The sequence below is a fragment of the Triticum urartu genome, chromosome 4A (assembly GCF_056163025.1).
Source record: "Triticum urartu cultivar PI428250 chromosome 4A, HENAU_Tu73, whole genome shotgun sequence".
NCBI classification, from domain to species: Eukaryota; Viridiplantae; Streptophyta; class Magnoliopsida; order Poales; family Poaceae; genus Triticum; species Triticum urartu.
In genome coordinates this window covers 166,504,694-166,530,745 of record NC_141876.1, presented here as the reverse complement: position 1 = coordinate 166,530,745, position 26,052 = coordinate 166,504,694, and the positions used below count along the sequence as shown (strand labels likewise).

Below are 26,052 nucleotides of genomic sequence, written 5' to 3'. Positions count from 1 at the left end.
ACCTCATCGGCTATTAAGCCGCCGAACTTTATTACACAAGGCCGGTCGGTTCCGCATGCTGGCATCCCGACAATCCCAGGGCTGGATTAGCAGTTTTGCCTCCGTCGATTGCCACGTACATCAGCGAAATTCGTACCGCGCGTGCACAATTACGCACTCAAAGTACCTTGGGCAGCAGTGTAGGCAAAATACAGACAGGCCTATAGTATGGTTCGACCCTACATGGCCTTCCCCTCTTTTTTACTTATTTATTATCTTTTACCATAGGCGAAAGCGGCGCAGACGTGCGGCAGGAAGGTGCAACGGATTTTGTACACCACAACTTCACTCAAGAACCTGTATAGAGCTTTTCCCCTTAGCCTTAGACCCCCGGCATGTAAAATGGCCTTGGTGATTATGGTACCCTCTGTAAGATCACGTTTTGACGTATCAATCAGATTCCAGCAAACCAAATACTTTTTCGGTATCATATTCACTTATAGACTTTATTTCGTCTCTTCAGTTATCTCATGCACACACCTCGACACAAATTGCCAGGGGCTCTATATGGCAACACATGTGTTGCCAAACAAAAAGTCCAAACAGCTTTATAGCACAATTCGGCGTCCCGAGCTTGACACTATATGCATCAGCTCCGAATCACGTCTTTGGTCAATAGTTAGGTTGCCCGGCTCCTGTGTTTGCTACCTTACGTTATGTCTGATCGGCTAGGGTAGTAAAGGGAGAACTACTGCGATTGTGTTTCTGATTCGTCCGGTTAAGCACCTCAGTAGAGAAAGCCGAAAAGTGACTATCATGATGCGGCGAGAGCTGGTCAGCCACTCGGCGACTTATTAAAATCTTTAGTGATTTTTTCCGTATTACATGAAGGACTGTTTTCCGGTCACATATGCAATGCATCCGCATTGGGATAGCCACACACATACCAGGGACTACTTTGTAGACCCATCTTCAAACTCCTATGGCTAAGTGACAGCAATAAAACAGCATAGTTTGATTGCTTGGTTCACCGCACTGACACCTCCTTCATGGACCAAGACGTTGGGTTAAGTGTAGTCATGTGCAATTCTGAACACCCCAGTAGTATCTACATGGGGGCTGAAGTCGATGACTGGGAACTCTCAGATATAAAAACGGTTGCGCAAGAGGATAAAACTCTTCATAAAGGCATGAATATATTACAAAAGCCTTAGTTCATAATACAAACTCCCGAATAGTTCGGACTCGTTCACTCGAACACTACATCCTTCGAGCATTGGCCTTCTACAAGGCGGGCACCTTTCTGTACGTCCTCAAAATAGCGCTCCGGTGTGCGATGGTCCTTCCTTTAGGGCAGACCCTCAACTGCCACCTTTTCGACCATCATCTTCGCCCAGTGCATCTTGACACGGGCGAAGGCCATTCGCACTCCTTCTATGCAGGACCACCTCTTGACGGCGTCGATTCGGGGCAGCACTTCGACGAGACACCACACAAGGCCGAAGTAGCTGTCCGGAATAGCTTCGGTCGGCCACAACCGGACTACGACGTCCTCCATGGTCGCGCTGGACATCTTATGCAGCTCCGCCCATTGTGCCATCTGGTCATTTAGCAGTGCGGGACATTCCTGTCCCCAAACTGCGACCAGAAGAGCTTCTCCGTTGCATACCCCTCCTGGGCCCGGAAGAATTGGGTGGCGTCTGCAGCACTCTTTGGCAAATCTGCATATGCATCTGGAGAACTCCATAGTCGATTAAGCAAGGCATACCTCCGATCCCCAAATTTAACCTGTAAAAGAAAGGGCTTACCAGCCGCTATCTGTCCGGCTTGACGGATTTCCTCGTGCGTCGCGTGGGATTCGGACCGCGCCTCCTTGGTGTATTGAAGGGCCTTGGCGAGTTCGGTCCCCTTCGCCTTATTTTCCTCTTCTAGGGACTCGCACTTGTGGGTGGTGTCCTTGAGCTTCTGCTCCACCTCGGTTACTCGTTCCTCAAAACGGCGTCGAGCGGCCTGTTCAGATGTTAAGTCCGTAGCCACTTTATCAGCGGCCACCTTGCTTACCCTCGCTTGCTCCTTGGCTTGGGCAAGCTCACCCCTGAGGGTCTCAACCGTGGCGACACCATCTGTACAAACACGCACATTGCAGCTCTTGAAATTTCACAGAACACGGACATAGACATGCATAAAGTAAGATGTATTTTATACCTTCCGCCTGGTCGAGCCGCGTGTTAACAAGGACTAGGTCCTCATCGGCTCGCGCCAGTTTTCGTTTGAGTTTGGAAACTTCCGTGGTCTGGGCAGTCGCCGCCAATAGAGAGGCCTGTTTTAATCCAAATAAAATAGTATGTTACCACCTGACAACTGATTATTGATCCTCTGCTCGCTTTTCTTTCAAAAAACCGAACAGAGTCTCAGGGGCTACTATATATATACAGGCATATTTCTCATAAAAATGATCAAAAACATTACATTGCATACCTCAAAGCCTGCTAGCAGGCTGGAGAAGGCTTCGTTCAGCCCGCTCTTGGCAGACTGAATCTTCTCAGCCACCGCACCCATCAAGATGCGGTGCTCATCCAGGACGGATGCACTTTGCAGTGCGTCCACCGTGGTATTCGGTGCCTCCGAATTAGCAGAGGTCGCCGCTCCCCCTTCTCTTGCAGGGGGTCGCTCACTAGACTCCAGAGCCGTGTGGGTCTCCGGAGTAGTATGTGGCTGGGGGTCGGATCGACCGGGGCCCCCGTCGCCGGTCTCCGTGGGGGCCGTACCCCCAGTCCTTCGGCAGCCGAGGTGTTGCCCTCCGGCGCCGTTAAGTCCCCCCCCCCCGCGCGTCTCTTCAAGGCCCGGGGAGGGCCTATGGGATGACACCTCGGTGTCATCCGCCTTAGGTGGCAGGGAAGCTAGTGGAGGCGACTCGCTCTCCATCATCTCTGGCGGCAGATCCCCCAAGGATGAGGATAGCTGGGGGAGATTTGCGGGCCAAACTAAAAAATAGAACCTAGAGTTATCATCACAGTTCATAGAAATTGGATGTATGGGGAAAATCCCAGACTACTTACGAGTTGGCTTGAGGCTTGGTCCGGCAATGGTGCTTCGGGATGGCCTCGGCGTTTGACTCCGAGTCATCGGAGAGGGTAATATTGTCCCTCTTGGATGCTTCGGCCTCCAGGTCTTCGGAGGCCGCCCTCTTCTTCCCCTTATGGGGAGGATCTTCTTCTTCTTCATCCTCCTCGTCGTCATCGTCGCCCTCGTGAGAGGACTGGGCATCAGCTTCCTCGGACACTGCGTCCGAAGTGCCCTCCCCTTTCTTCTTCCTCTTCTTGTCCTTCTTTACCGGCGCCTGGTATGGCGCCGGGACCAGCATCCTCATTAGTAGAGGATTGGCTGGGTCTTCGGGGAGCGGAGCTGGACACCGGATCTGCTCCGTCTTCTTGATCCAGACCTGTTTGGGGTGGATTACTCAATACTTCTCCTTTGGATTGATGAACTAATTGGTGTTTGGGTTTTTTAGAATTTACCTCGGAGGCCGGATGGTTGCAGTCGAGGCCGGTGTCGTCCGATGACTTTGGCCACGACTTCTGCTTCTTAAAAAGCAACTTCCAGATCCCCTTATACGTCGTGTCGTAGAACCATTGTAGGGTCCGCGACCCTTCCGGATTGAACTCCCACATCTTGAGGGGCCGCCGCTGGCAGGGAAGTGCTCGGCGGATCAGCATCACTTGGATCACGTCAGCAAGGGTAATGTCCTTCGCTATCATGCCTTGGACGCATTTCTGCAGCAACAACACCTCAGTGACCGACCCCCAGTCCGGACCCTTGTCGGTCCAGGATGTGAGCCTCAGCGCGGGTCCGGATCTGAAGGCCGGAGCGGCTGCCCACTTAGAGTCGCAGGGTTCTGTGATATAGAACCATTCCTGTTGCCATATCCTAATGGTGTGCACAAAAACTCCCTTTGGCCAATTGACTTTGGGGAGCTTGCTCGCCATGGCGCCACCGCAGTCCGTGTGTTGCCCATCGACCACCTTCGGCTTCATGTTGAAAATTTTGAACCATAAGCCGAAGTGTGGAGGGACCCGGAGGAAGGCCTCACACACGACGATGAACGTCGAGATGTGGAGGAACGAATTTGGGGCCAGATCGTGAAAATCCAGCCCGTAGTAGAACATGAAACCCCTCACAAAGGGGTGGAGGGCGAATCAGAGTCCGCAGAGGAAGTGGGGGATGAACACCACCCTCTCACCGGGCCCCGGAGTGGGGATGAACTGCACCGGACCGGGAAGCCTGTACTTGATTTCCGCGGTTAGATACCGCGCCTCCCGCAGCTCCTTGATGTTCTCCTCCGTGACGAAGGAGGCCATCCACTTGCCTTGAGAGCCGACCATGGTCGGAAGAGTTGCGGAGGGGAGAAAAGCTTGGAACTTGGGCGCTGGAGCTCGAGGATGGGAATGCAGAAAGAGGATGAGGCGTGGGAAGGAAGAGTTGGATTCTATCCACTTATATGGACTGCGAATATCAAGCGTCCCCCTCCCTCGAGCCTTAAAACTCGCCTGTTCCCAAGGGGTCGTGCGAACAACACAGTTAGATTACCAAAACTCGTATTGATGAGAATCCCGCAATAATGGGACACGATCTCTGCTTTGACAAGACGTTTCAATAGGAGTTGCGTATTGAAACGCGAGGCTGGAGGCCCAAAAACGGTTCGAAATGATAGCAGAGCTAAGCGTGACGTTTCGCCGGAAAAAACTGTCGATGGATATATCTTATTTTAAGTATTATGCCTTTATGGTTGGAGGTTTAACCTGTTAAATAGATCCGGACATAGTTCTTGTCGATCAACTACTTTAAGGTATTCGAAGGAGGAACCCTCCTTGCAATGTCGAAGACAATCTGCGCGCCGGACACATCGTCATTGCAGCCTGGTTCAGGGGCTACTGAGGGAGTCCTGGATTAGGGGGTCCTCGGGCATCCGGGTTGTGCAACATGGGTCGGACTAATGGGCCGCGAAGATACAAGATAGAAGACTTTCCCCCGTGTCCGGATGGGACTCTCCTTTGCATGGATGGCAAGCTTGGCGTTTGGATATGAAGATTCCTTTATCTGTAAACCGACTCTGTACAACCCTAGGCCCCTCCGGTGTTTATATAAATTGGAGGGTTTAGTCCGTAGAGGCAATCATAATCATACAGGCTAGACATCTAGGGTTTAGCCATTACGATCTCGTGGTAGATCAACTCTTGTAACCCCTATACTCATCAAAGTCAATCAAGCAGGACGTAGGGTTTTACCTCCATCAAGAGGGCCCGAACCTGCGTAAACACCGCGTCCCCTGCCTCCTGTTACCTTCGATCCTTAGACACACAGTTCGGGACCCCCTACTCGAGATCTGCCGGTTTTGACACCGACACTAGGGACTCCAAGACGTGCGCACGGGCTTGAGCAAGGCATGCAGCGGTGCAGCGTCTTGCGTGCGGGCCACAAGTTACGGAGTTGGTTTTGGAAACAAAAGGGACCGAGTCCTAGGAGAAGTCGTCGCCGAGCCGGACTGCTGAAGTCCTGCACTCGCACTATAAAAGAAGGCAGTCGGGCAAGGGACGAGACAAGAGACAACAGATCAATTGGGGAGGAAAATTTCATCAAGAGATACACATCCATCGAGAGCAAGAGCTGATGCAAAGCAAATTAGCTTAGCATCGGGAGTTGAGCCAAGACAGGAGCTACGTGACATGAAGACCAGCTAGTTGAATCGCTAGTAGTACACGGAGGTTCTGTTCGTGCACTTGGGGATCACCAGAAGACTGCTCGGATTTTTTCACAGGGTCAGCCGTACAAAGAACCATGGCGCCATCGGGTACCAGGTTTGAGGTGGAGAAGTTCAACGGAACTGGAAGCTTTGGGTTATGGCAGACAAGGGTGAAAGATTTGTTGGCACAACAAGGATGCTTCAAGGCGTTGTTGCAGGAAACCAAGCCAACTAAGATGGAGGCTGATGACTGGGAGGAGTTACAGTTAAAAGCAGTCGGGACTATACGGTTGTGTCTGACAGACCAGGTTATTTATCATGTGATGGATGAGAATTTGCCAAAGAAGATCTGGGAGAAGCTGGAAAGTCAATTTATATCCAAGACTACGATGACCAAGGTGTATCTGAAGCAAAAGTTGTATGGGATGAGGATGCAGGAGGGGTCGGATCTTGTGGAGTATATGAACGCCTTTAATCAAGTCTTGACGGATCTAGCATGCTTGGGTGCGACGGTTGACGACGAGGATAGGGCAATCCTGCTTCTTTGTTCATTGCCATCATCCTATGACCATTTGATCACTACTTTGACGCACGGCAAGGAGGCCGTCAAGAATGAGGATATTACTGCGGCGTTGCTATCTTATGGTATGAGAAAGAAGAACTCGGTGGAAGTCTCTCATGTTGAAGGTTTGCTAGTCAAGGGTGAGGAGTGGCGGAAGGGATATGAGGCTGGGAAGAACAAGAAAAAGAAAAAGAATATACAGTGTCACAAGTGTAAGCAGTGGGGACATATGAGAAAGGACTGTCCAGAACTCAATGGTCGGGCAAGTGCTAATAAGGCAACTCATGGTGAGGACTCCGACAGCAGTAGTGATGTCCTCATAGTATCAGACAGGTGGTCAACCAAAAGTGAAGCGTGAACTGGAGTAGGTGACATCAAAATCAAGATGTTTGACGAAGTTGAGCGGATGCTTCGGGGAGTCAAGCATGTGCCAGGGCTAAGGAGGAATCTAATTTCGCTTCGTGTTCTTCATGATGGTGGTATGGTATTCCGTTGTGATCGGGATAAGAAGACCATGAGAATCATGGAAGATGAGGTGAGCGTGATGATTGGAGCGAGGACGGCTTCGCATCTTTACAAATTGCAAGGGAGCACTATTGCAGGTGGAGTCAGGGAGACTGGAGTTGCGGGAGTAGCAGCGGGGTTCCACAGCGGTGGCGGGTCTAGGGCAGACTCGTCAAGTAGCTCTCAGTAAGCTACGAAGAAGACAACACAAGTCCGGAGTACATGAAAGTTTGACACATGAACAAATTCAAGGTGGTGGAGAATATTCGCCAAGGTGGAGTTTGTTGTGTTTGTGTGGAATATTTTGTACTAGTTAGGTTACGCTTGGACTTGGTGTTGTAGTGTGGGTAGGATACTTGTATCGGAGTCGGACACGTTGTACCCTTGGCCTATTATATACGAGGAGGCACCCCACGTTGTAACCCATGACGACTAGATAGCACATGCTCGCAAGGGGGTGCCGGCGGCTTGTGCTGGCACCTGGGTGGCCAATGTTGCAGTATCTCGGGGAGGAGCGCCCGTAGTCATTGCCCCGGGGAGTAGGCGAGTTCGCTGAACCTCGTTAACAAATCTCGGTGTCGTCATTGTGCTGTGATTGCTTATTACTCGGTGGATCGACCGCGTACCTCGGATTAATTCTAACAAGTAATTCCATGATAAAACATATGAAGTATAACATATTTAGCAAAACTGTAGTCAGGGCAAATATATCAGAAATTTAGAATATCTCTCCCAAGCAATATACAAACTCTTTCCTAGTTCTTGAACAAATGAATTAAGATTTCTTCGTAGCTTCGTAATCTTAGAGCCAGGGAGGAATTTAGCCATAAATCTCTCTGCACATAATTTTCAATTGGTTATGTTATCATATGACAACCGGTTATTCCATTATTTTGCCTTATTTTTCAGAGAGAACTTGAAGTCTCAATAAAACAAATTCCCGAGACACATCTTTAACTTTAAAAGTCCCACATAAAATATAAAAAAAACATAGATGTGCTTGAAAGACATGTTTCTTGACTTCATGAATTAGATCATGATTAATTGAATACTCAGTGGCATAATTGGTAGGATAGACCAAGAGATATCTTGAGTCCAAGAATAAAGCACAATACTCTCTTATAAATTTCCTTGGTTGCCGAGTAATCGACATTTCTGCAAATAAAGTATTAAGCTCAATAGTTTAACTTTTTGGTATTTTTTATTAATGAATCTTGACGCGCTTGCGGAAAGCATGAAATATAATCACGTCAAAAGTCTATTTTCAATCTGACTCCGCTTCATTTTCGCTCCGAAACAATCTGCATACAAATTATCCGCTCCATTTCAAATACAACAAAAAACCATATGGTTAAGGATTGGGAAAAGCATCACCCGATTTCATCTAATCCGTTTACAATTGGTATCTCCGTCAGATTAATATATAGGGTCTGTCTAGGACACATCTAGATGTGACATAACTATATCACATCTAACCTGATCTTCACTATGTTTGTGATCTATTTTTTTGTCTCAGTTTTCCTTTTTTTTTCCTTGTTGATGTGTATTTATGAGAGTTTAGATGTGACATTCTTAGAAAACATCTAGATTTAAATTAGTCAAACTGTAATATATATTTTCTTTATCGAAAATTAATCCGTTTACATCCGTACTTTCAGTTGAGGTGCTGCAAGATCAGACCGGACCGACAGAAGATGGGAGCGTGCACCGGCAGGTCTGCTTTAAGATTGGTGACCAGGCCAGAGACCCAAAAAACCACCCCCTGACCCTGGACGCCGGATCCCCAAACCCTCCCCCTCCAGACCCCCTCGACGCGAGATGGCCGACGACAACGGCGGCGACGACTACGTCAGCGAGGCCGTCCGCCCCGAGGTAACCACCTGATCTCCCTGCTGTCACGGGTTCCCATCTCCGCACCATACTTGCTTCGTGGGGCGGCGCGACCCTCCGTCCCGCTCGATCCATGGGTGCTTAGCAGTACTTGTACCTTTAGTTTCCAAGAGCTTACGCATCTTGTGCTCGTTTGATCTGGTGTAGCGTTAATTCAACAGCCCGGGGGAGTTTCCCAAATCCGTCGGGTTCGATCTAGATGTGGCAGTGTCGCGGGAGGAGCCGGTGGAACGAACTACCGGGCTGTCGCGTTTTGATTGATCTCGCTTTCTGTGGTAGATTAGTTCGTTTATTCGCCGTTCGGTTAGTGTTGGCGGGGGATGTCGAATTTGGCGTGTAGAAGCAAGTGTGTTTGTTTTGATTTCTGGGTTGGTCGATTTTATTTTCGGGGCATCAGTAATAGAGTTGCTTTCATGTACCATAGACTTACAATATGAGCTGGAACTGCTTGTGTGACTAGGGCGGCTCTGTTGATATACGTGTGCATCTATAGAGTTACTAAAGCATACACCTGCTGGTTGATGCAGCCGTCCAATTGTCAGCGTTAACCAAAAGCAACCTGGTCATTAAGACTTTAACCAAAATTCTGTGTGCATGGATACACTGGCACCGGGCCATTGATCTTCTGGATGTCTTGTTTATGTTCTCCCATTCAGATGCTCTACTTATAGTGCCTGTCTTTTGTCTCTATTCTCTATATGGGTACTCTCAAACTAATAGCATTCCATCTCCAGGGTGATACACATACGCGTGCAGAGGGATTGTCAAAATCCAGGGATCGAGACAGAGAAAAAGACAAGGATAAGGAGCGCCATAGGGACCGTGACAGAGATAGAGGAAGAGACAGAGATCGGGGTCGGGACAGGGATCTAGACAAGGATCGGGACAGGGACAAGGATCGGGATCGTCACCAAAGGCATCACCGTGACAAAAGGGAGCACCGAGACCGTCCTGATGATCACGATCGTCACAGAAGCCGTGATTCTGAAAGGTATAGCTGTTAATGCATTTGTGTTCCATATGCACCTAATAATTTGTTTTGTTGCAATGATGGCTATTATGGTCATGTGACTTGTGTTAGAATTATTGACCTTTGAATATGATTGCCAGTGCAAATGTTAACCTAACATGTCTTATTCATGGTGATAGATTTCCAAAATGCACACTTTTTTCTTAAATGTCGTGTAAAAGATAATATCTAATGTATGTTTGTAACAACACACAGGAGAAGGGACCGCGAGAGAGATGGACATCGCAGGCATCGCTCTCGTTCACGGTCTCGTTCAAGGGGCAGGGATGATCACAGATCTCGATCTCATTCAAAAAGGTATGGACGTGATGAAGTTCATTCAGGAATCATAATTTGAATTGTGTACATACTTTACACTAGTTTTCCCCTCATGGCAAGTCAACTTGCTATTAAACATATATCATTTATTATGTTCTCTGTATGTTGTATGATTCATTATTGATTTGTGTTCTGTCCTTTTGAGCCATGTCAATGCACATTTGAGTTTTCTAGCTAAGTATTTTAATCAAGAGATTATTATTTTTCTCTGTTACATCTATATCTGCACTACCATATAGTCTGCCAGTACCTTTGAATATCCAATGGCGAAGAAGCGGCAAATCCTAGTGGCCTTGGCCGTTGGACTAACTCCGGCGGTTGCACTGGATTGTGCCACACCACGTCTATAGATCTTTATGTACTGTCAATACAGTGCAATGCTTGCACATAAATGGGTTCATGGCTACAGTGCAGACCTGTTTGCTCTATGCTTCTAGAACAATCCTGTCTGAGCATGAGCAATCAAAGGAACAAAAACATGCACTAAGTAAACTTTTTGAAATGAATTGTAAGATTATTTATATATTATAAAATTGAGTAAGAATTACATTATAGCAACTAATATACCCTTCACTGTGCATGTACACTCAGCACTCACTACTACAATTAGTTGTCTCATGCAGTTTTCAGTTCTTCCGTCATTTAATTTTAATATCTCATTAGTACTACTAATACCGATTGTGTTGAAGCAGCAAGCGAGTCAGTGGATTCGACCTGGGACCAACAGCACAATCCGTACTTCCTCAGTTCCCTACCATTCCAACCCCAAGTATGCTCTCACCAACCAAGTTTTTCTTCTTCCCATTCTTCAGTTTTGTTGATTTCAGTTGGGACTTATTTTAATTACAGAACAGATGTTCTTGTCTTGAAACTAGGGTAAATGCTGTTCATTTGCATGTTTGGAATGAATAAATTCTAGCCATTGCTGGATCACCTACCCAGTCATTTATTTCCACCACATTGTACTACTGCATTATGACCAACCGGATGTGGTACTTTATTACTACAATTACCATAGCCTCTTAGCTTATCACCATTCTAATGCTGATTTTGAAACTTAGTGCTGTTGGATATCATTGAGCACCTGATGCTTCTGTATACTTTGTCTAGAGCATTTTCACTGTAGATATATTCTTGGAGATGCCATATCACCAAGCACCTTTACATGCATCTGTAACTACAATACAAACACTTGAAAGAGTTGAAGATGCTTCGTGGAATCTACCTAGAACTGCACCAATAAGGCGAGAGGGTAAAACAGATTAGTTTATTCTAGTGACAACACCATATGAGGTGCTTTGGAAGATACTGGTATTAGAGGTGGGAGAAAGTACCAGTCAACAGATGCTTTCTCTACGTAAGCACCTCTTATTAAATAGCCATCCAGTCGAGATGGCCTTATATGTGTGATAGTATCTTCTGATGCAAATAAGTTGTATGTTTCCATTTTATTATTACTTGGTAACTGAAAACTGAGCAAAACTTTCTGCTTTTGTTCTTTTGTTGTTTGTCTGTTTTGTGTATGTGTATGGTAAGAAGGCAATCTTGGGTCACTTGCCCCACTGCCGCCGATGGATGCACAGCCTACTGTAGCTTTAATGTACAAGGAGGAATCAGTGCTCCGGTTTGATATCGTCTTGTCCATCTTCAGCTAGCAAGTATTACAGATTGCTAGCTTCATGACTATTACATTTATCCTTCCACACTTGTTGTTTGTTCTTTGACATGAAATACTGCACAGCTGGATCCATTTGAGATCCAGACTGATGGTGAGAAGTAATCAGGTTTACAAGAGGAATACTCTTTTGTGCTAATTGTTTATGCTTCCTACTAGAAATTTATTGGTACATTGCAGGTCAGTTACCTGGCTCTTCTATTCCTGGAATGTTCCCGAACATGCTCCCTTTTGCTGTTGGACAGGTGATTATTCTTGATGGTTTAAGGTCTTGCTGTCGAATGAACCTTTTGCCTCAGTTACGTTTTTGTTATTTTCATTCTATAAATGCACTCATTTCTGGTTTGTAATCAAATCTATTTGTTTAAAACAGTTCAATCCCCTCGTCATGCAGCCACAAGCCATGACTCAACAGGTATGCCTTTTTGTTTTGTTTATAATTTACTGTGGGTGTTGATAAACAATTTGCCAGCATATTTTTCCTCAGGCTACTCGGCATGCTCGGCGTGTTTATGTTGGTGGCCTTCCCCCATCTGCTAATGAACAGGTCTATATATATACTTGAATCACTTATTTTACTGCCCATTGCCCAAACCCCCATAAATCCACAGTAAAAAACAAGCATGCATGCGTGCATGCTGATTGCATACAATTGTGCAATTCTTGGTTACATTGGTTTCCTTTTGTGCAGTCTGTTGCAATATACTTTAATCAAGTCATGGCTGCTATTGGAGGAAACACTGCTGGTCCAGGTGATGCTGTTCTTAATGTGTACATAAACCATGACAAGAAATTCGCTTTTGTGGAGATGAGGTCTGTGGAGGAAGCAAGCAATGCAATGGCACTGGATGGCATTTTATTTGAAGGTGCACCAGTGAAGGTTAGAAGACCAACAGACTATAACCCTTCTCTGGCAGCTGCCCTGGGCCCAAGCCAGCCAAGCTCCAATTTGAATCTTGCTGCGGTTGGCCTAACACCAGGTTCAGCCGGAGGGTTAGAAGGCCCGGACCGTATTTTTGTGGGTGGTCTCCCCTATTACTTCACAGAGGCTCAAGTTCGGGAGCTGCTTGAATCATTTGGGCCTCTTCGAGGATTTGATCTTGTGAAAGATAGGGAAACTGGTAACTCAAAGGGCTATGCGTTCTGTGTCTACCAGGACCTCAATGTCACTGACATAGCCTGCGCTGCTCTAAATGGTATCAAGATGGGAGACAAAACTCTTACGGTCAGACGAGCAAACCAGGGCTCAGCCCAACCTAGACCAGAGCAGGAAAATATCCTGTTGCAGGCACAGCAGCAGGTGCAGTTACAGGTATAGCCCAATTATTTTTAATTGTTTTCCTGTGGCCAACTAATTATCCTCTTGTACTAAATTACTCCCTCCGTCCCAAAATTCTTGTCTTAGATTTGTTTCAATACGGATGTATTAAGTACTTAATACATCCGTATTGAGACAAATCTAAGACAAGAATTTTGGGACGGAGGGAGTACATAGTATGTCTGCAATTGTTCTTGGATTCTGACTCAAAATTGGTTTTTGTATAGAAACTTGTGTATCAAGTTGGAGCGCTCCCTACAAAGGTTGTATGCCTGACCCAGGTAGTTACTGCTGATGAATTAAAGGATGATGAAGAATATGAGGACATTATGGAGGACATGAGGTTGGAAGCTGGGAAATATGGTAAGTTCCGTCAACTTCTCACCTGCTCTCGAGGTTTCTTTTTGTTATGCGTATGTTTTCAGTAGTCTGCCATGTCGGGCTCCCTGTCATTCTGCCTTGATCTATACTTCTGCTTTTCTGTTAGCTGCTTTCCTAATACTTTGTTTGACGCATGCATCCGTCAGGTAACTTGGTGAAAGTTGTCATCCCGCGCCCTCATCCGAGTGGAGAGCCAGTTTCTGGAGTTGGCAAGGTGGGCACTGTTTAGTGAGGTTCAAATTCCGCAGAATAATTCTGTTGGAGAAAAGCTTTCTGATGCATGAGCATCCCATTGCAGGTGTTCTTAGAGTATGCAGATGTTGATGGTTCCACCAAAGCAAAGACGGCGATGCATGGAAGGAAATTCGGTGGAAACCCAGTTGTTGCGGTCTTCTACCCCGAGAACAAGTTTGCTGATGAGGACTATGACGCGGCAGCATAAATTATCTCTCTTTTCCAATGACAATAGTGCTTTGTGTAGTTTGTTCGATTTACAGCAACGTTTTCCCTTCTAGTCGAGCTTTCTTGTAGCCCTGGATTTATGCAGAACCGCCAGTTATTAATATTGGAAGATAGATTGCCTAAAGATGATCTATTGGTCTTGTCCCTTAATCTTGACTGGCGTTAGAGGTGCCAGGGTATGCCATTCTCTTCGTTTAGCGCCCTTGAAAGATTATTAGCAAGTAACTTTACCTTTAGCTTTACCCTGCAAATGGCTCAAAAGAGTCATCTTGAACAACTTGGCATGGTAAATAAGATCCTGTTATTACATTACTACGGAAGAGCAGGACCTCTCACAGTCACTATCATATAGTATCATTACGTGCCCATGATATTACCTCCCCAGTTCATAGTATCATATCATTTGTAGAATCCCGATAAGTTGTGGTTGTTATCTACTAGGAGTACTTCTTTCGTCTGAAAATACTTGTTATCAAAATGGATAAAAAAAGATGTATCTAGAACTAAAATACGTCTACATACATTTTCTTTTATTCCTAAATACATCCCTTAGTTCTAGATACATCCTTTTTTATTCATTTTGATAACAAGTATTTTTGGACGAAGGGAGTATCTCCATCTAGATTCACTCATTTCATTCACAGTTAATTTTGGACGGAGAGAGTATTTCTTATATCAGTTTATTTTTGTTCAACATGCTATGATGTTGTATTATATTACTTTCTCCGTCCGGAATTACTTGTTTTAGAAATAGATGTATCTAGACTTATATTAATTCTAGATACATCCATTTTTATTCATTTCCACGACAAGTAATTTCGGACGGAGGGAGTATATCATACTAGAATCTTATTTCACATCCTTAAAATCCAACATCTTTTTACTTAGATGGCTTATGATGCTTGCATTGTAAGAGGTCTAATTGTGAAGTCGATCACTATGTGTGCATGCACACCGAACAATGAGAAAATCTGGGACCATCTATATCATCCAAAAGGTTTTGGATCTAAACTTTGTCTGATCCAATTGGACTGGCTTAACATTGAACGTAAAGATTGGCTAGTCAAACATCCACTGGGCGCTGCTCGCCTAGCTCGGAGCCGGGGGCACCATGACGGTGCGACGTCACGGCTTGCAGGCGCCGGCGGTGAAAGATCTCGTGGAAGAGCTCAGTTGGCAGCGATGTACACGTCGTCTCGATCTTCTTAATGTAAACCTCATTTGTTCGTGTCCGCGGCCTCCTTAAATCCATACAAAAACATGCAACATAATGTAAACCTCATTTGTTCATGTCGGCAGCCCCCTTAAATCCACATCTGTGTTGACACCTAATTTTGGTAAGATACAGATTGCAATGAAAATGGTCTTGAATGAACGGGTTTTCAGCATGAAAATATTCACGTCGCCGAGTGGAACCACTTTGATGTTTCGGTTATATTCATTCGACTTTATCTTACGGACCGAAACTATACTCCGAGTGGCATAATTCAATGTTCCGAGTGGTTTTTGGCCAATCACGTCTTCAAGATGATCTCAGATGAAGGAGCACTCTTAAGGAATTGTCTTCGTCTCGTCGAGGCAATCAATTTTATTATATAAATCATCTCAATCCGAGTTCATATGCAAAAGTTAGAGGCAATACACTGCAGACCGAACCTCAACGGAAATATGGCGCGAGGTGCCAGACACTTGTCTGATAGGTTGCGCGAGTAATGCGGTCATCAAGACGGCCTTGAATAGAAAAACCTTCAACACGAAAAAGTTTTGTCTCGTCTAGCCGATCGTTTTTCATATAAAATTTGTCTCAATCCGAGGTCGTATGCAACCTGGAGAGGCAAATCAAGATCAGACTGTGTTTTCAGTCGGGAAATCTGAGTGAAAAGTTTACCATCCGAGTGAAAACCTACCGCTCGAGTAAAAGGTCGAGTGAAAAACTTATCGATCAAGTAAAAGATTGGCTTCCGAGTGAAAATATAGTAATCCGAGTGAAATTATCATCCGAGTGAAAAGATTACCATCGGAATGAAAACTTGACGTTCGAGTAAGATATTGCCTTCTGAGCGAAATATAGTCATCCGAGTGGAAGATTGTCTTCCGAGTGAAATTATAGTCATCCGAGTGAAAGATTGTTTTCCAAGTGAAAGACTCTAACATCCGAGTGAAAAGGTCCAGTCGGACGAAAAACTCTAATATCCGAGTGGATGAGCTCGGATCCAAGTGAAAATGAAGATGTGCCCGAAAGGTAATCCAGATGACCTCGGATGGAAAAGTGATCAACACGGAAGTTGTGCGCATCATCAAAACGATGAACTTTGGTTTTGGAGTCATTATCATATGAGATAGTATACGGCCTGTAAGTTCACTACGAGACTCGGACAATCCAGTCCGTTACATGACCGAGTCCGACTGGATATTAAAGATGGCTTCGTAGAATATTCAAGATGGTCTTATTTGGAAAAGTGTTCAACATAAGAATTGTTCGTCTCATCGAGGCGCATAAGTTTCATATTTGGGCCGTCTTGATCGGAGGTCATATGCAAGCTCGGCGGCCCGCGCAAGGAGGAAGACAGAAGTTGGGCCAGATTCAGACTGAATCCGAGTTGGAATAGAAACTCTAGGACATGAATTGATGTAATTTTTTGTAAGGAAAGCCTAGATGAATCCTTTTCTTGTACGGGAAGTCCAGCCGCCTCTTATATATGTTGGGGGTGATGGCCGATTCAATAACACCAATCGAACCAATCAATCTATTACACTTTTGTGTTCATCTATCTTTATCACCTACCCTTGTATCTTTCTTTTTAGTTATTCGTTCGTTTTTCGTGTTGGAGGACAGCGATCCACGAGGCTCTAGGGGCGAGCGAATCGACTTAGGGCAGCCCATAGCTACCGCACTCCCTGACGGGGTCCCTCCCGGGCGTGTGGGGTTTCGGGTCTTCAAAAGCGCCCGCTGACTGTCTTGCGTATCGCGCTGTCGGTCGGGTCTCCTTCGACGTGAGCTGCGGTGCATCACCCCCGGCGTCGAGGGTACACGTGACGTGTTCGTGTGTCAACACACTTTTTGGCGACTCCACTGGGGACAAAGCTTTGAATAGTCTCTAGCCTGTTCTTGCTACGAGGAGGGCGTCATCAAGCGGCTGCAATCTACAACGGTAACATGTATCATCAATCTCCTTACGTAGATGCAAATAGCCATTGTGTTGATGTTGCTAGATCTTTTAATGGACAAGTCATGTCGGCTAGCCCTAACGAGCAAAGGCCGACTAGTTATTCCATTGGAGAAACTTGGAATTTACAGAATCACGACATCCAACTTATGAATATGAACTTTCGTGCATCGGCAACATCTTTCAATATGTCGGTGAACAACACGGTTTGTTCGAGTGATCAATATATGACACCTCATGTACAGGAGGGCGTCTCGCAGTTTTATCCATCGGCAGCCGACTTGCAATATGCGGGTTCATCCCCAAACATGCCAATGGATGGGGGAATCGGCCATGCTTCCATTAGCTATTTGGCCGGTTATCCTCAAACATCATATACTACACCTCGTGATATTAATTGTTCAGTGGCATATGAAACTAAAAATATTCATGACTCGGATCACCTTGGCCGAGTGAATGGAGATTCTGCAGGAGCATACGTGCCTAATATTGTAGGAGATGAGGTGGCTCTGACTGCATTAAAAAGTTTAGCCCAAAATAAGAAGATTAGTGCTATTTGCCTTGAGCAGCACGAAAAGGGATTGGTTCCTGATTATGAGGCAATAAGAGCTAGGGTTTTGAAAGAAGACGAAGTGTTGCCGATTGATCAAATTGGCGTGAGAAAATATTCAAAAACAGTGCACATGTCTTCACCTATCATTGCAGCATGTTATACACCCCCTATACAATCGCAAAATTTCGGCAACATCAATTCATTGCCCAAAAATCGTAAAAGTATTGGGGGGCAAGCGAATCCAAGTAAGGATGAGTCTAAAGAAAAATATCTGGCCCAAGTGGACAAGATCAAGCCAAAGCTCACAGGGAATAGAGTCAACGAATTTACTACACCTACCCTTGAGGAATTACCAGCAGCATATCGACACGCCTACGAAGAACTCAAGAAGAAGCGTGGAGATGGATATTTGCAAGAATACGTCAAGTGCCTTCCTCCATGTAGCAACCATTTTGGCCCTTCTACACTTTTGAGGCAAGATAAAAAAGAAGCTTTGCAAGCAAACCAGCAAAAAAGGATTCACTCGGCTAATACGATGGATTCGGTTGAAACCGGATTGAGCACCGGGATGTTTAAGGCCCAGTGCGTTGCATCATGCCAGCCGAGTGCATCATTCCAGACGAGTGCATCACCGGCTAAAGCCGAGTGCATCAAGCCAATATTACCGCGTGTACCAAAATAGAAGATGCAAGCTTGGCTGAGCAAAGGAACGACAAACGCAACAAATTGGCTGTGCTCGATTTTTCTGGATGTAAGGGAGCTTACATGCTACCCTATGAGTTTCGTGCTAAAGATATTGATGAGCATCAAGAACACAGTAATATGGCTGAACACAGTTCAGTTAACGATGAATATCAAGACCAAGAAAATGTGGCCGAGCAAAGTCCAACTGACAAAGAGCGTCCGAGTGAAATCCACTCGGGCAATCCGACTGAAATATACTCAGGCAATTCGAGTGAAATATACTCGGGCAATCCGAGTGATGAGGCACCAGATCCAGAAAAAGAGGAAGAGGAGTTGGAGAATTATTCAGAAGTGGAGCAATGTATTGTTCCAGTGGTGCAACCATCTTCTCCTTCCAACGTCTTCACAAAGGTACACCTAGCAGATAGTTTACTCAATTTTCGATTCGGTCAAAATCATATTGTTGATGCACCTATTAGTAAGATTCTAATTAATTTTGAAAGACCAATTGAAATGAGTAATTTATTTGTTAGGAATGATTTTGTCACTAATCATGATAGTCAACACATGGTATCATTCATAGAGGCTAATAGTGACAACTTATCAAAACCAAAGTTGTTCTTGTCATGCCAACTGAACTTTGTATTCATATGGACAACTTTGTTTGTTTCATGCCTGGCTAACATTTGGTCTCGGACGAGACGTATATTCTGTAATTATTTTGGTTGTAGAAACGTAAAGCCAGGTCCAAAGTCCTTCGAAGCCGATTCAAAAGCATCAGGAAAAGAGGATGAAAATCAATGCATAGCCGAGTCGGATGACGCTAAACCAGCACTGCTCGGTTGTTTTGTTTCAGAGCTAGTATCACAATATCAGTTAATGGACGAGCAGTGTACCTTCAGTCGGGGCATAGTTGATCACATCGTTGGTGCATCGTCGACTAATCCTATTATAATTGATCATGATGTCGAGCCATCAGGACAAGAACAAATTCAATGTTTGTTTGAAGAGAATATCAAAGACAACAACGTGATTCATCAAGCCGCACAATCGAGACAATTGAAGTTTGTTGAGGCATGATCATATGAACAATCGGATCAGATTGGTTTTGATGGCAATCAAATGTTGACTCGGCTATCTCAAGCCGAATCACCTAAAGGTCAACAGGTACACACCAATGATGACGGGGTTAAGTCTTCGAGCAAGGATATGGTTAAAAAGTTCATCAACAACAATCTTGAAGATGGGAATTCCATCAAAGCTACAATGGCGACATCTAGCACTGGGGGGCAACAAGAAAATTCAAAGACCGATGCACGCACAGTTAAAGAAAGCAAAGGCAATGATAAGCACAAAGGTAAAAGGCCGAAAGTCACTTTCGCACAGTTATTAGAAAAATATCAGAAGATAAGTGAGGCAAAGAGTGCTTATCGGCCGAGTGAAACAATAGCATCGAAGTCACCCCTAAGACATAAATTTGAGGACTGGGATTGGCGAAGGAAGAAGTTGAGCAAACAGACTCCATATCCTCCTTTTGGGCCACCAATGCCGATGTCATGGATACCTCCCCATGCTGTCTATTATTCAGATCAATCATGGAACAAGTACAAATCAAGGGCACACAGTCCATCATATTCTAAACCACATCACCAAAATTATGCAGCTCCGAGAGGATCATCATTTGTTCAACAACCACATGTGAAAGACCGACTCAACCAAAAAGAATCGGTCTGGGGGTCAGCAAAGAATATGGACGTGGTCAAGCAAGTGTACCGAGTAAAAAAGGATGGCCGCAAGTGTGTTGTTTCAGATCCGACTCCGGACGACAAAAAGCCAGCCGGGTCGACGTTGGCTACTAATGGAAAGGAAGTGAAGCGGGTAACTTTCAAGGACCCAATCATCGAGTCTGGACATGCCAAGCCGGAAGTGCCAAAGGTCAGGAAAGAGTTTCTAGTGCACAAAACAAAATCACAGCCGGGATGCTCACTTGGCTTATCACATTGGCAAGAAAGAAAGCAGAAGCGGCTCAGGGCCAAAGAGTTGGAGAAGAGGAATATGGCATGGGTCCCCAAGGGAAGCCGTCAAGGCGAGAATGATGTGCCAACTCCTGTTGTGAAGCCAGCAGGAGTAAGGGAGGACAAGCGTGAAGCCGGTAGGCGAAAACAACGATTTTCATGTCACTATACGAGACTCCAAACGGCGCATCATCCATGTTCTGCAACCGTCACATCAGAGTTTGTGCCCAACAATATATCCCCAGCTGAAATATCTGATTTATTTCGGCTATTCACACTTTGGTGGACGGATTTTCAAGCTCCTTTGAGATGAGAATGCATGGTCTATATTTTCATATCGCCCTGAGAGTTCATTGTACTGGCAAAATAGGGCATCTAATTAATGGTGTTCCTCATGTTTATCTTGTACTCCTATAGCCGATGCTCGGTGTTTGCCAATACCAGCGAGGCCGACTTAATTATTTATTCGGCCACTGATCAAGGGTTTAGTGCATAAAAGCTCTGACTCATGATGATAGTTATCTGCAGGATCCATGTTAGGAGATAGACGATGTTCGGCGGGGGCTTGATGGTGTACTTTGGTCAACAATGAGTTGAGTCACCGAACAGTTGTCAGTATTCCTTTGAGGTGCATGGTTATAATTGCTCGGCAAGACGGCTTGACGATGTATCATCCAGCAATTCTAATATCTCCAAGGAGTACCTGGACAAAGTAAGGTTAGAATTGACATGAGAAATTTGTGTGGAGGCCTTTGTGACATCCAATGGTTGTTCTCAGACGACTATCATCCGAAGAAATTCTACTCAAGCAGCAACAAGCCCGAGCATATGGCCGATAGCAATTATCGTCCTCAGCATACACAACTGATGGAGTGTTGACATCGTGCTTAAACAATACCCGAGGCAAAGTATTTTCTAGCACGCAAGCTCTGCCAGAAAACAGGGGGGCATGTGTTGACACCTGATTTTGGCAAGATACAGATTGCAATGAAGATGGTCTTGAGTGAACGGGTTTTCAGTATGAAAATATTCACGTCGCCGAGTGGAACCACTTTGATGTTTCGGTTATATTCATTCGACTTTATCTTACGGACCGAAACTATACTCCGAGTGGCATAATTCAATGTTCCGAGTGGTTTTTGGCCAATCACGTCTTCAAGATGACCTCGGATGAAGGAGCACTCTTAAGGAATTGTCTTCGTCTCGTCGAGTCAATCGATTTTGATATATAAATCATCTCAATCCGAGTTCATATGCAAAAGTTAGAGGCAATACACTGCAGACCGAACCTCAACGGAAATATGGCGCGAGGTGCCAGACACTTGTCTGATAGGTTGCGCGAGTAATTCGGCCATCAAGACGGCCTTGAATAGAAAAACCTTCAACACGCACAAGTTTTATCTCGTCGAGCCGATCGTTTTTCATATAAAATTTGTCTCAATCCGAGGTCGTATGCAACCTGGAGAGACAAATCAAGATCAGACTGTGTTTTCAGTCGGGAAATCCGAGTGAAAAGTTTACCATCCGAGTGAAAACCTACCGCTCGAGTAAAAGGTCGAGTGAAAAACTTATCGATCGAGTAAAAGATTGGCTTCCGAGTGAAAATATAGTAATCCAAGTGAAATTATCATCCGAGTGAAGTTATTCCGAGTGAAAAGATTACCATCGGAATGAAAACTTGACGTTCGAGTAAGATATTGCCTTCCAAGCGAAATATAGTCATCCGAGTGAAAGATTGTCTTCCGAGTGAAATTATAGTCCTCCGAGTGAAAGATTGTCTTCCGAGTGAAAGACTCTAACATCCGAGTGAAAAGGTCCAGTCGGACGAAAAACTCTAATACCCGAGTGGATGGGCTCGGATCCGAGTGAAACTAAAGATGTGCCCGAAAGGTAATCCAGATGACCTCGGATGGAAAAGTGATCAACACGGAAGTTGTGCGCATCGTTAAAACGGTGAACTTTGGTTTTGGAGTCATTATCATATGAGATAGTATACGGCCTGTAAGTTCACTACGAGACTCGGACAATCCAGTCCGTTACATGACCGAGTCCGACTGGATATTAAAGATGGCTTCATAGAATATTCAAGATGGTCTTATTTGGAAAAGTGTTAAACATAAGGATTGTTCGTCTCGTCGAGGCGCACAATTTTCATATTTGGGCCGTCTTGATCAGAGGTCATATGCAAGCTCGGCGTCCCGCGCAAGGAGGAAGACAGAAGTTGGGCCAGATTCAGACTGAATCCGAGTTGGAATAGAACTAGGACTCTAGGACGTGAATTGATGTAATTTTTTGTAAGGAAAGCCTAGATGAATCCTTTGCTTGTACGGGAAGTCCAGCCGCCTCTTATATATGTTGGGGGTGATGGCCGATTCAACAACACCAATCGAACCAATCAATCTATTACACTTTTGTGTTCATCTATCTTTATCACCTACCCTTGTATCTTTCTTTCTCGTTATTCGTTCATTCTTCGCGTTGGAGGGCAGCGATCCACGAGGCTCTAGGGGCGAGCGAATCGACCTAGGGCAGCCCATAGCCGCCGCACTCTCTGACGGGGTCCCTCCCGGGCGTGTGGGGTTTTGGGTCTTCAAAAGCGCCTGCTGACTGTCTTGCGTATCACGCTGTCGGTCGGGTCTTCTTCAACGTGAGCTGCGGTGCATCACCCCCGGCGTCGAGGGTACACGTGACGTGTTCGTGTGTCAACAATCTGCATCCCCCTTAAATCTATACACAAAAGCGTACAACGTAGATTTTAACACATGCACTTCCATTGCCACTGCTGGATATGATCCGGAGTGGTGGAGAAGGCGCCCGGCTAGTGGATCCGCAGCAGGTCAGCTCCGACAGGGAGCTCGGCTATCCTCCCAGATGGTTGGTTTTTGTCCGGCAGGGCATTTATGGGGAAATAAGGATCCGTTGGAGATGCTCTTAGCGAAAATACTACACGCACGGATCTTTACGGGGCTACAACGGACTCCTTCCATCTTACTGTTAATCTCCTCCCCCCTCCCCCCCAATTTTCATGGGGGGTGGGGCCCGCTTCACCTCTTCTTCCCAATCACACCTTTCCACATCAGCTCACCCTGTAAACGTCCGTGAAATCTCTCCGTGCGTGTAGCAAAGCTCTGCTCTTAGCTAGTTTTAACTTCCGCAACCATAAGTTAAGTTGTTAAGGTAAAATGCAGTTTCAATGCCTATTCTATCCAAATATCTCCAACTTTGCTCATCCTCTCCTAGGTATGATCATTCCATGTGGTGCAAGTAACTGAAATAATTACAGGAGACATACATACTGCGCCTTGTTATATGAAGCCCGCCATTATCTTTTACCAATCACCAGTGAAACCCTGGCAGGAAACAAGAACAATACTGTAGAGCAGTACTACTGCACTACCTACTTGTGCAGTTACATAATGAGAGCCGGAGCCCGGCTAGCGGGCGCCATGAAGGCAAATATTTCATTTCCTTAGGGACCATGCATGGAGGCAAATAAGTAAGCACATGCATGCCGCCACCTTTTTTCTTTTCTTTTCATATGCATCTCTCCTAAACACAGATCTGTGTGCATGGGCACCATCCAACAGAAAAATTGCCGGCTGCTGGAACATCGTGGCTGCTCATGTAACTGTCTGCGCCCATAACCTCGAGATTAATGGGCCAACGTAGGGCCTTAAACACCGTATTGCTCAGGGAAGAAACAAGGCAAATGCAGGACCATGGCGACAATAATGTCCTGCCTACTAGTTCTGGACTGGGGGCACCGATTCTACCAATGCTAATAATACTTCTAGAAACCATGTACTACGTATTACTATATCTGAAAAAAGAAGTACTCATGGGCCTTAAACCATATACCTCACGATATCTCCAACAAAATTTGGCTGTCAGCATCACATGATGTAGTTGCTGGGAGGGTGATTCTTCCATTATCTAAAGAGAGAATCTCAAGGTATCTTCATACTATAAATGACCAATGGACATAAAGATTCCAGAGCTAAAAAGAGACGGCCAGTCATTTGGAGTGACAAACAGTTACATTGTACTACTAGGTTATCTAACATAGTGGTGGTGTACTAGCAAAAGATAATGCCCTCAGACTAGTCACAATGGGAGTAAATTAACTAATAACATCACACATTTCAATACAAAATTGCTTATGTGGCAGCTAATTAATGAGGAGAGAGGGGTTTGTGGTAACTTAGCTAGTTACTGTAACATCACACATTTCAATGCATAATGAGTCTATAGCCTAATAAATGAACTCTTTCATGATATCACTTATATGTTACTATCCACTATGAAAATAATAACATAGACTAGTAACATCGGCAAGTTACTACTCTATGTTACTCCCAACTATGAGCAGTCTCAAGCTCCACCGTGAGACCAAGTCAACTCGGGACTGCTCAAGATTGTCTCTCTGCCGCAATGTTAGGTTAGGAAACTAAATGCCCCCTGTCCTCAGACTCATCAGATTACCCATGAACTCATTGAAGGTCACGCCTCCGTCTTACTACATGCATGTTACAACATTGAATGTCCTCCATGTGCTGAGTAAGGCGAATCTGTCAGTGTCAGGTGTTGGGTAGTGGAGGGTGGCAGCTCACAGTTAGAGCAGCAAGGAGGTCCCAAGTGCCAGGATAAAACTGTAGGACGGGGATCAGGTGACTGCCTTCACGCTGTAACATGCGGGCACACATCCAACGGCCATCAACAATCAAAGTGAAAAAAAGCTCCAGATCTAGCACACGCACACACGGAGACGCCCACACTTGTAGTTTTCATGTACATCCAACAGCAGCTATGCATTTCTCTAAAAAAACAGCAGCTATGCATTAAGAGCAACTCCAACACAGCGAGGCAATCCGTCTGTGTGTCCGCGCGGAAAAGATGGATAGACCAATGCAAAACACAGTGTCAGGTGTTCGGACAAATTTTCGTCCCAAATTTGACTCAGATTTGGGTTGGAGACGGACACAAAGCAAACGTTCCTGCGTTTTCTTTGTCCACCTCCGTCAGCTGATGTCCCGCCTGGCCCAGCTGCCATCCACCCATCCATCTTTTTATTTATTTTTTCTTTCTCACCACGCGGCACACCTCACCAGTAGCAGCCACGGTATCGCCCCGGCCACGTCGCCGGTGCAGCGACTCCCCCCGCAGCTACTTGCTAGCCAGCTACTACTCCGAGACGCCACCGATGTAGCAGCTCCCCGTCGGGTGGGATCGGATGCCTCGGCCACGCCGCTGGGGAAGGAGCAGCATTAGTTGTGCACGCCGGCACAAAGCGGAAATGTATTTGGTGCACCGAGGCAATTTGTCATTTTTTATCTCGAGCAATGTTTCAAATTTTGATTAATTTTTTTATGGAAACATACATTGATATTGTGTCAATGCATCAATTTTTTTACAATTTTTTTAAACATTTTAGAATGTGGAACGGGGGACCGGTGCGCTGGTAGCATCAATTGCCCCGGTGCACCAGATACATTCCCGGCACAAAGCAGCCGGGGGCTGCTCTCGTGTGGTGTTCCCGACACCGGCGCCAGGACGAGGTGCGGCATTCCCGACATGGGCGCCAGGAGTTGCAGAGCAACACACGACTAGAGTAGCATGGCAGCGTACGCCCGGAATAGCGACACACGCCTGGTGATGGCCACTAGATATAGGTTTTATTATGATTTTTTTTATTTTAATCAATGTAATAAAGGGACTTTGGGTGGCAATGTATATATATTTTTAATTCAAAAAATGTCCACAATCTGAAATGCATC

At 45.5% G+C, this 26,052-nt stretch overlaps 1 protein-coding gene across 2 annotated transcripts; it reads left to right on the top strand.

Moving 5' to 3' along the window:
- Positions 1-8,473: 8,473 nt before the first annotated feature.
- LOC125551800 (splicing factor U2af large subunit B) lies at positions 8,474-13,983 on the top strand. 2 transcript variants are annotated; one of them, XM_048715158.2, is made up of 11 exons: positions 8,474-8,657; positions 9,410-9,666; positions 9,901-10,002; positions 10,716-10,792; positions 11,879-11,943; positions 12,072-12,113; positions 12,186-12,245; positions 12,390-13,010; positions 13,244-13,379; positions 13,544-13,611; positions 13,696-13,983. In XM_048715158.2, the coding sequence occupies exons 1-11, from the start codon at positions 8,604-8,606 to the stop codon at positions 13,837-13,839; spliced, it is 1,626 nt and encodes a 541-aa protein (XP_048571115.1). In that variant the 5' UTR covers positions 8,474-8,603; the 3' UTR covers positions 13,840-13,983. The 2 variants fall into 2 exon arrangements, with proteins under 2 accessions (XP_048571115.1, XP_048571114.1); XM_048715157.2 differs by having other exon boundaries at positions 12,171-12,245.
- The last annotated feature ends 12,069 nt before the right edge of the window (positions 13,984-26,052 follow it).

What these genes read in the sequence shown, in the direction of transcription:
- LOC125551800 (XM_048715157.2), top strand. Translation starts at nt 8,604, where the DNA reads ATGGCCGACGACAACGGCGGCGACGACTACGTCAGCGAGGCCGTCCGC. An exon ending in AGAAGCCGTGATTCTGAAAG is followed by an intron (nt 9,667 to 9,900) that starts GTATAGCTGTTA and finishes AACAACACACAG; the next exon opens with GAGAAGGGACCGCGAGAGAG. An exon ending in TCCCTTTTGCTGTTGGACAG is followed by an intron (nt 11,944 to 12,071) that starts GTGATTATTCTT and finishes TGTTTAAAACAG; the next exon opens with TTCAATCCCCTCGTCATGCA.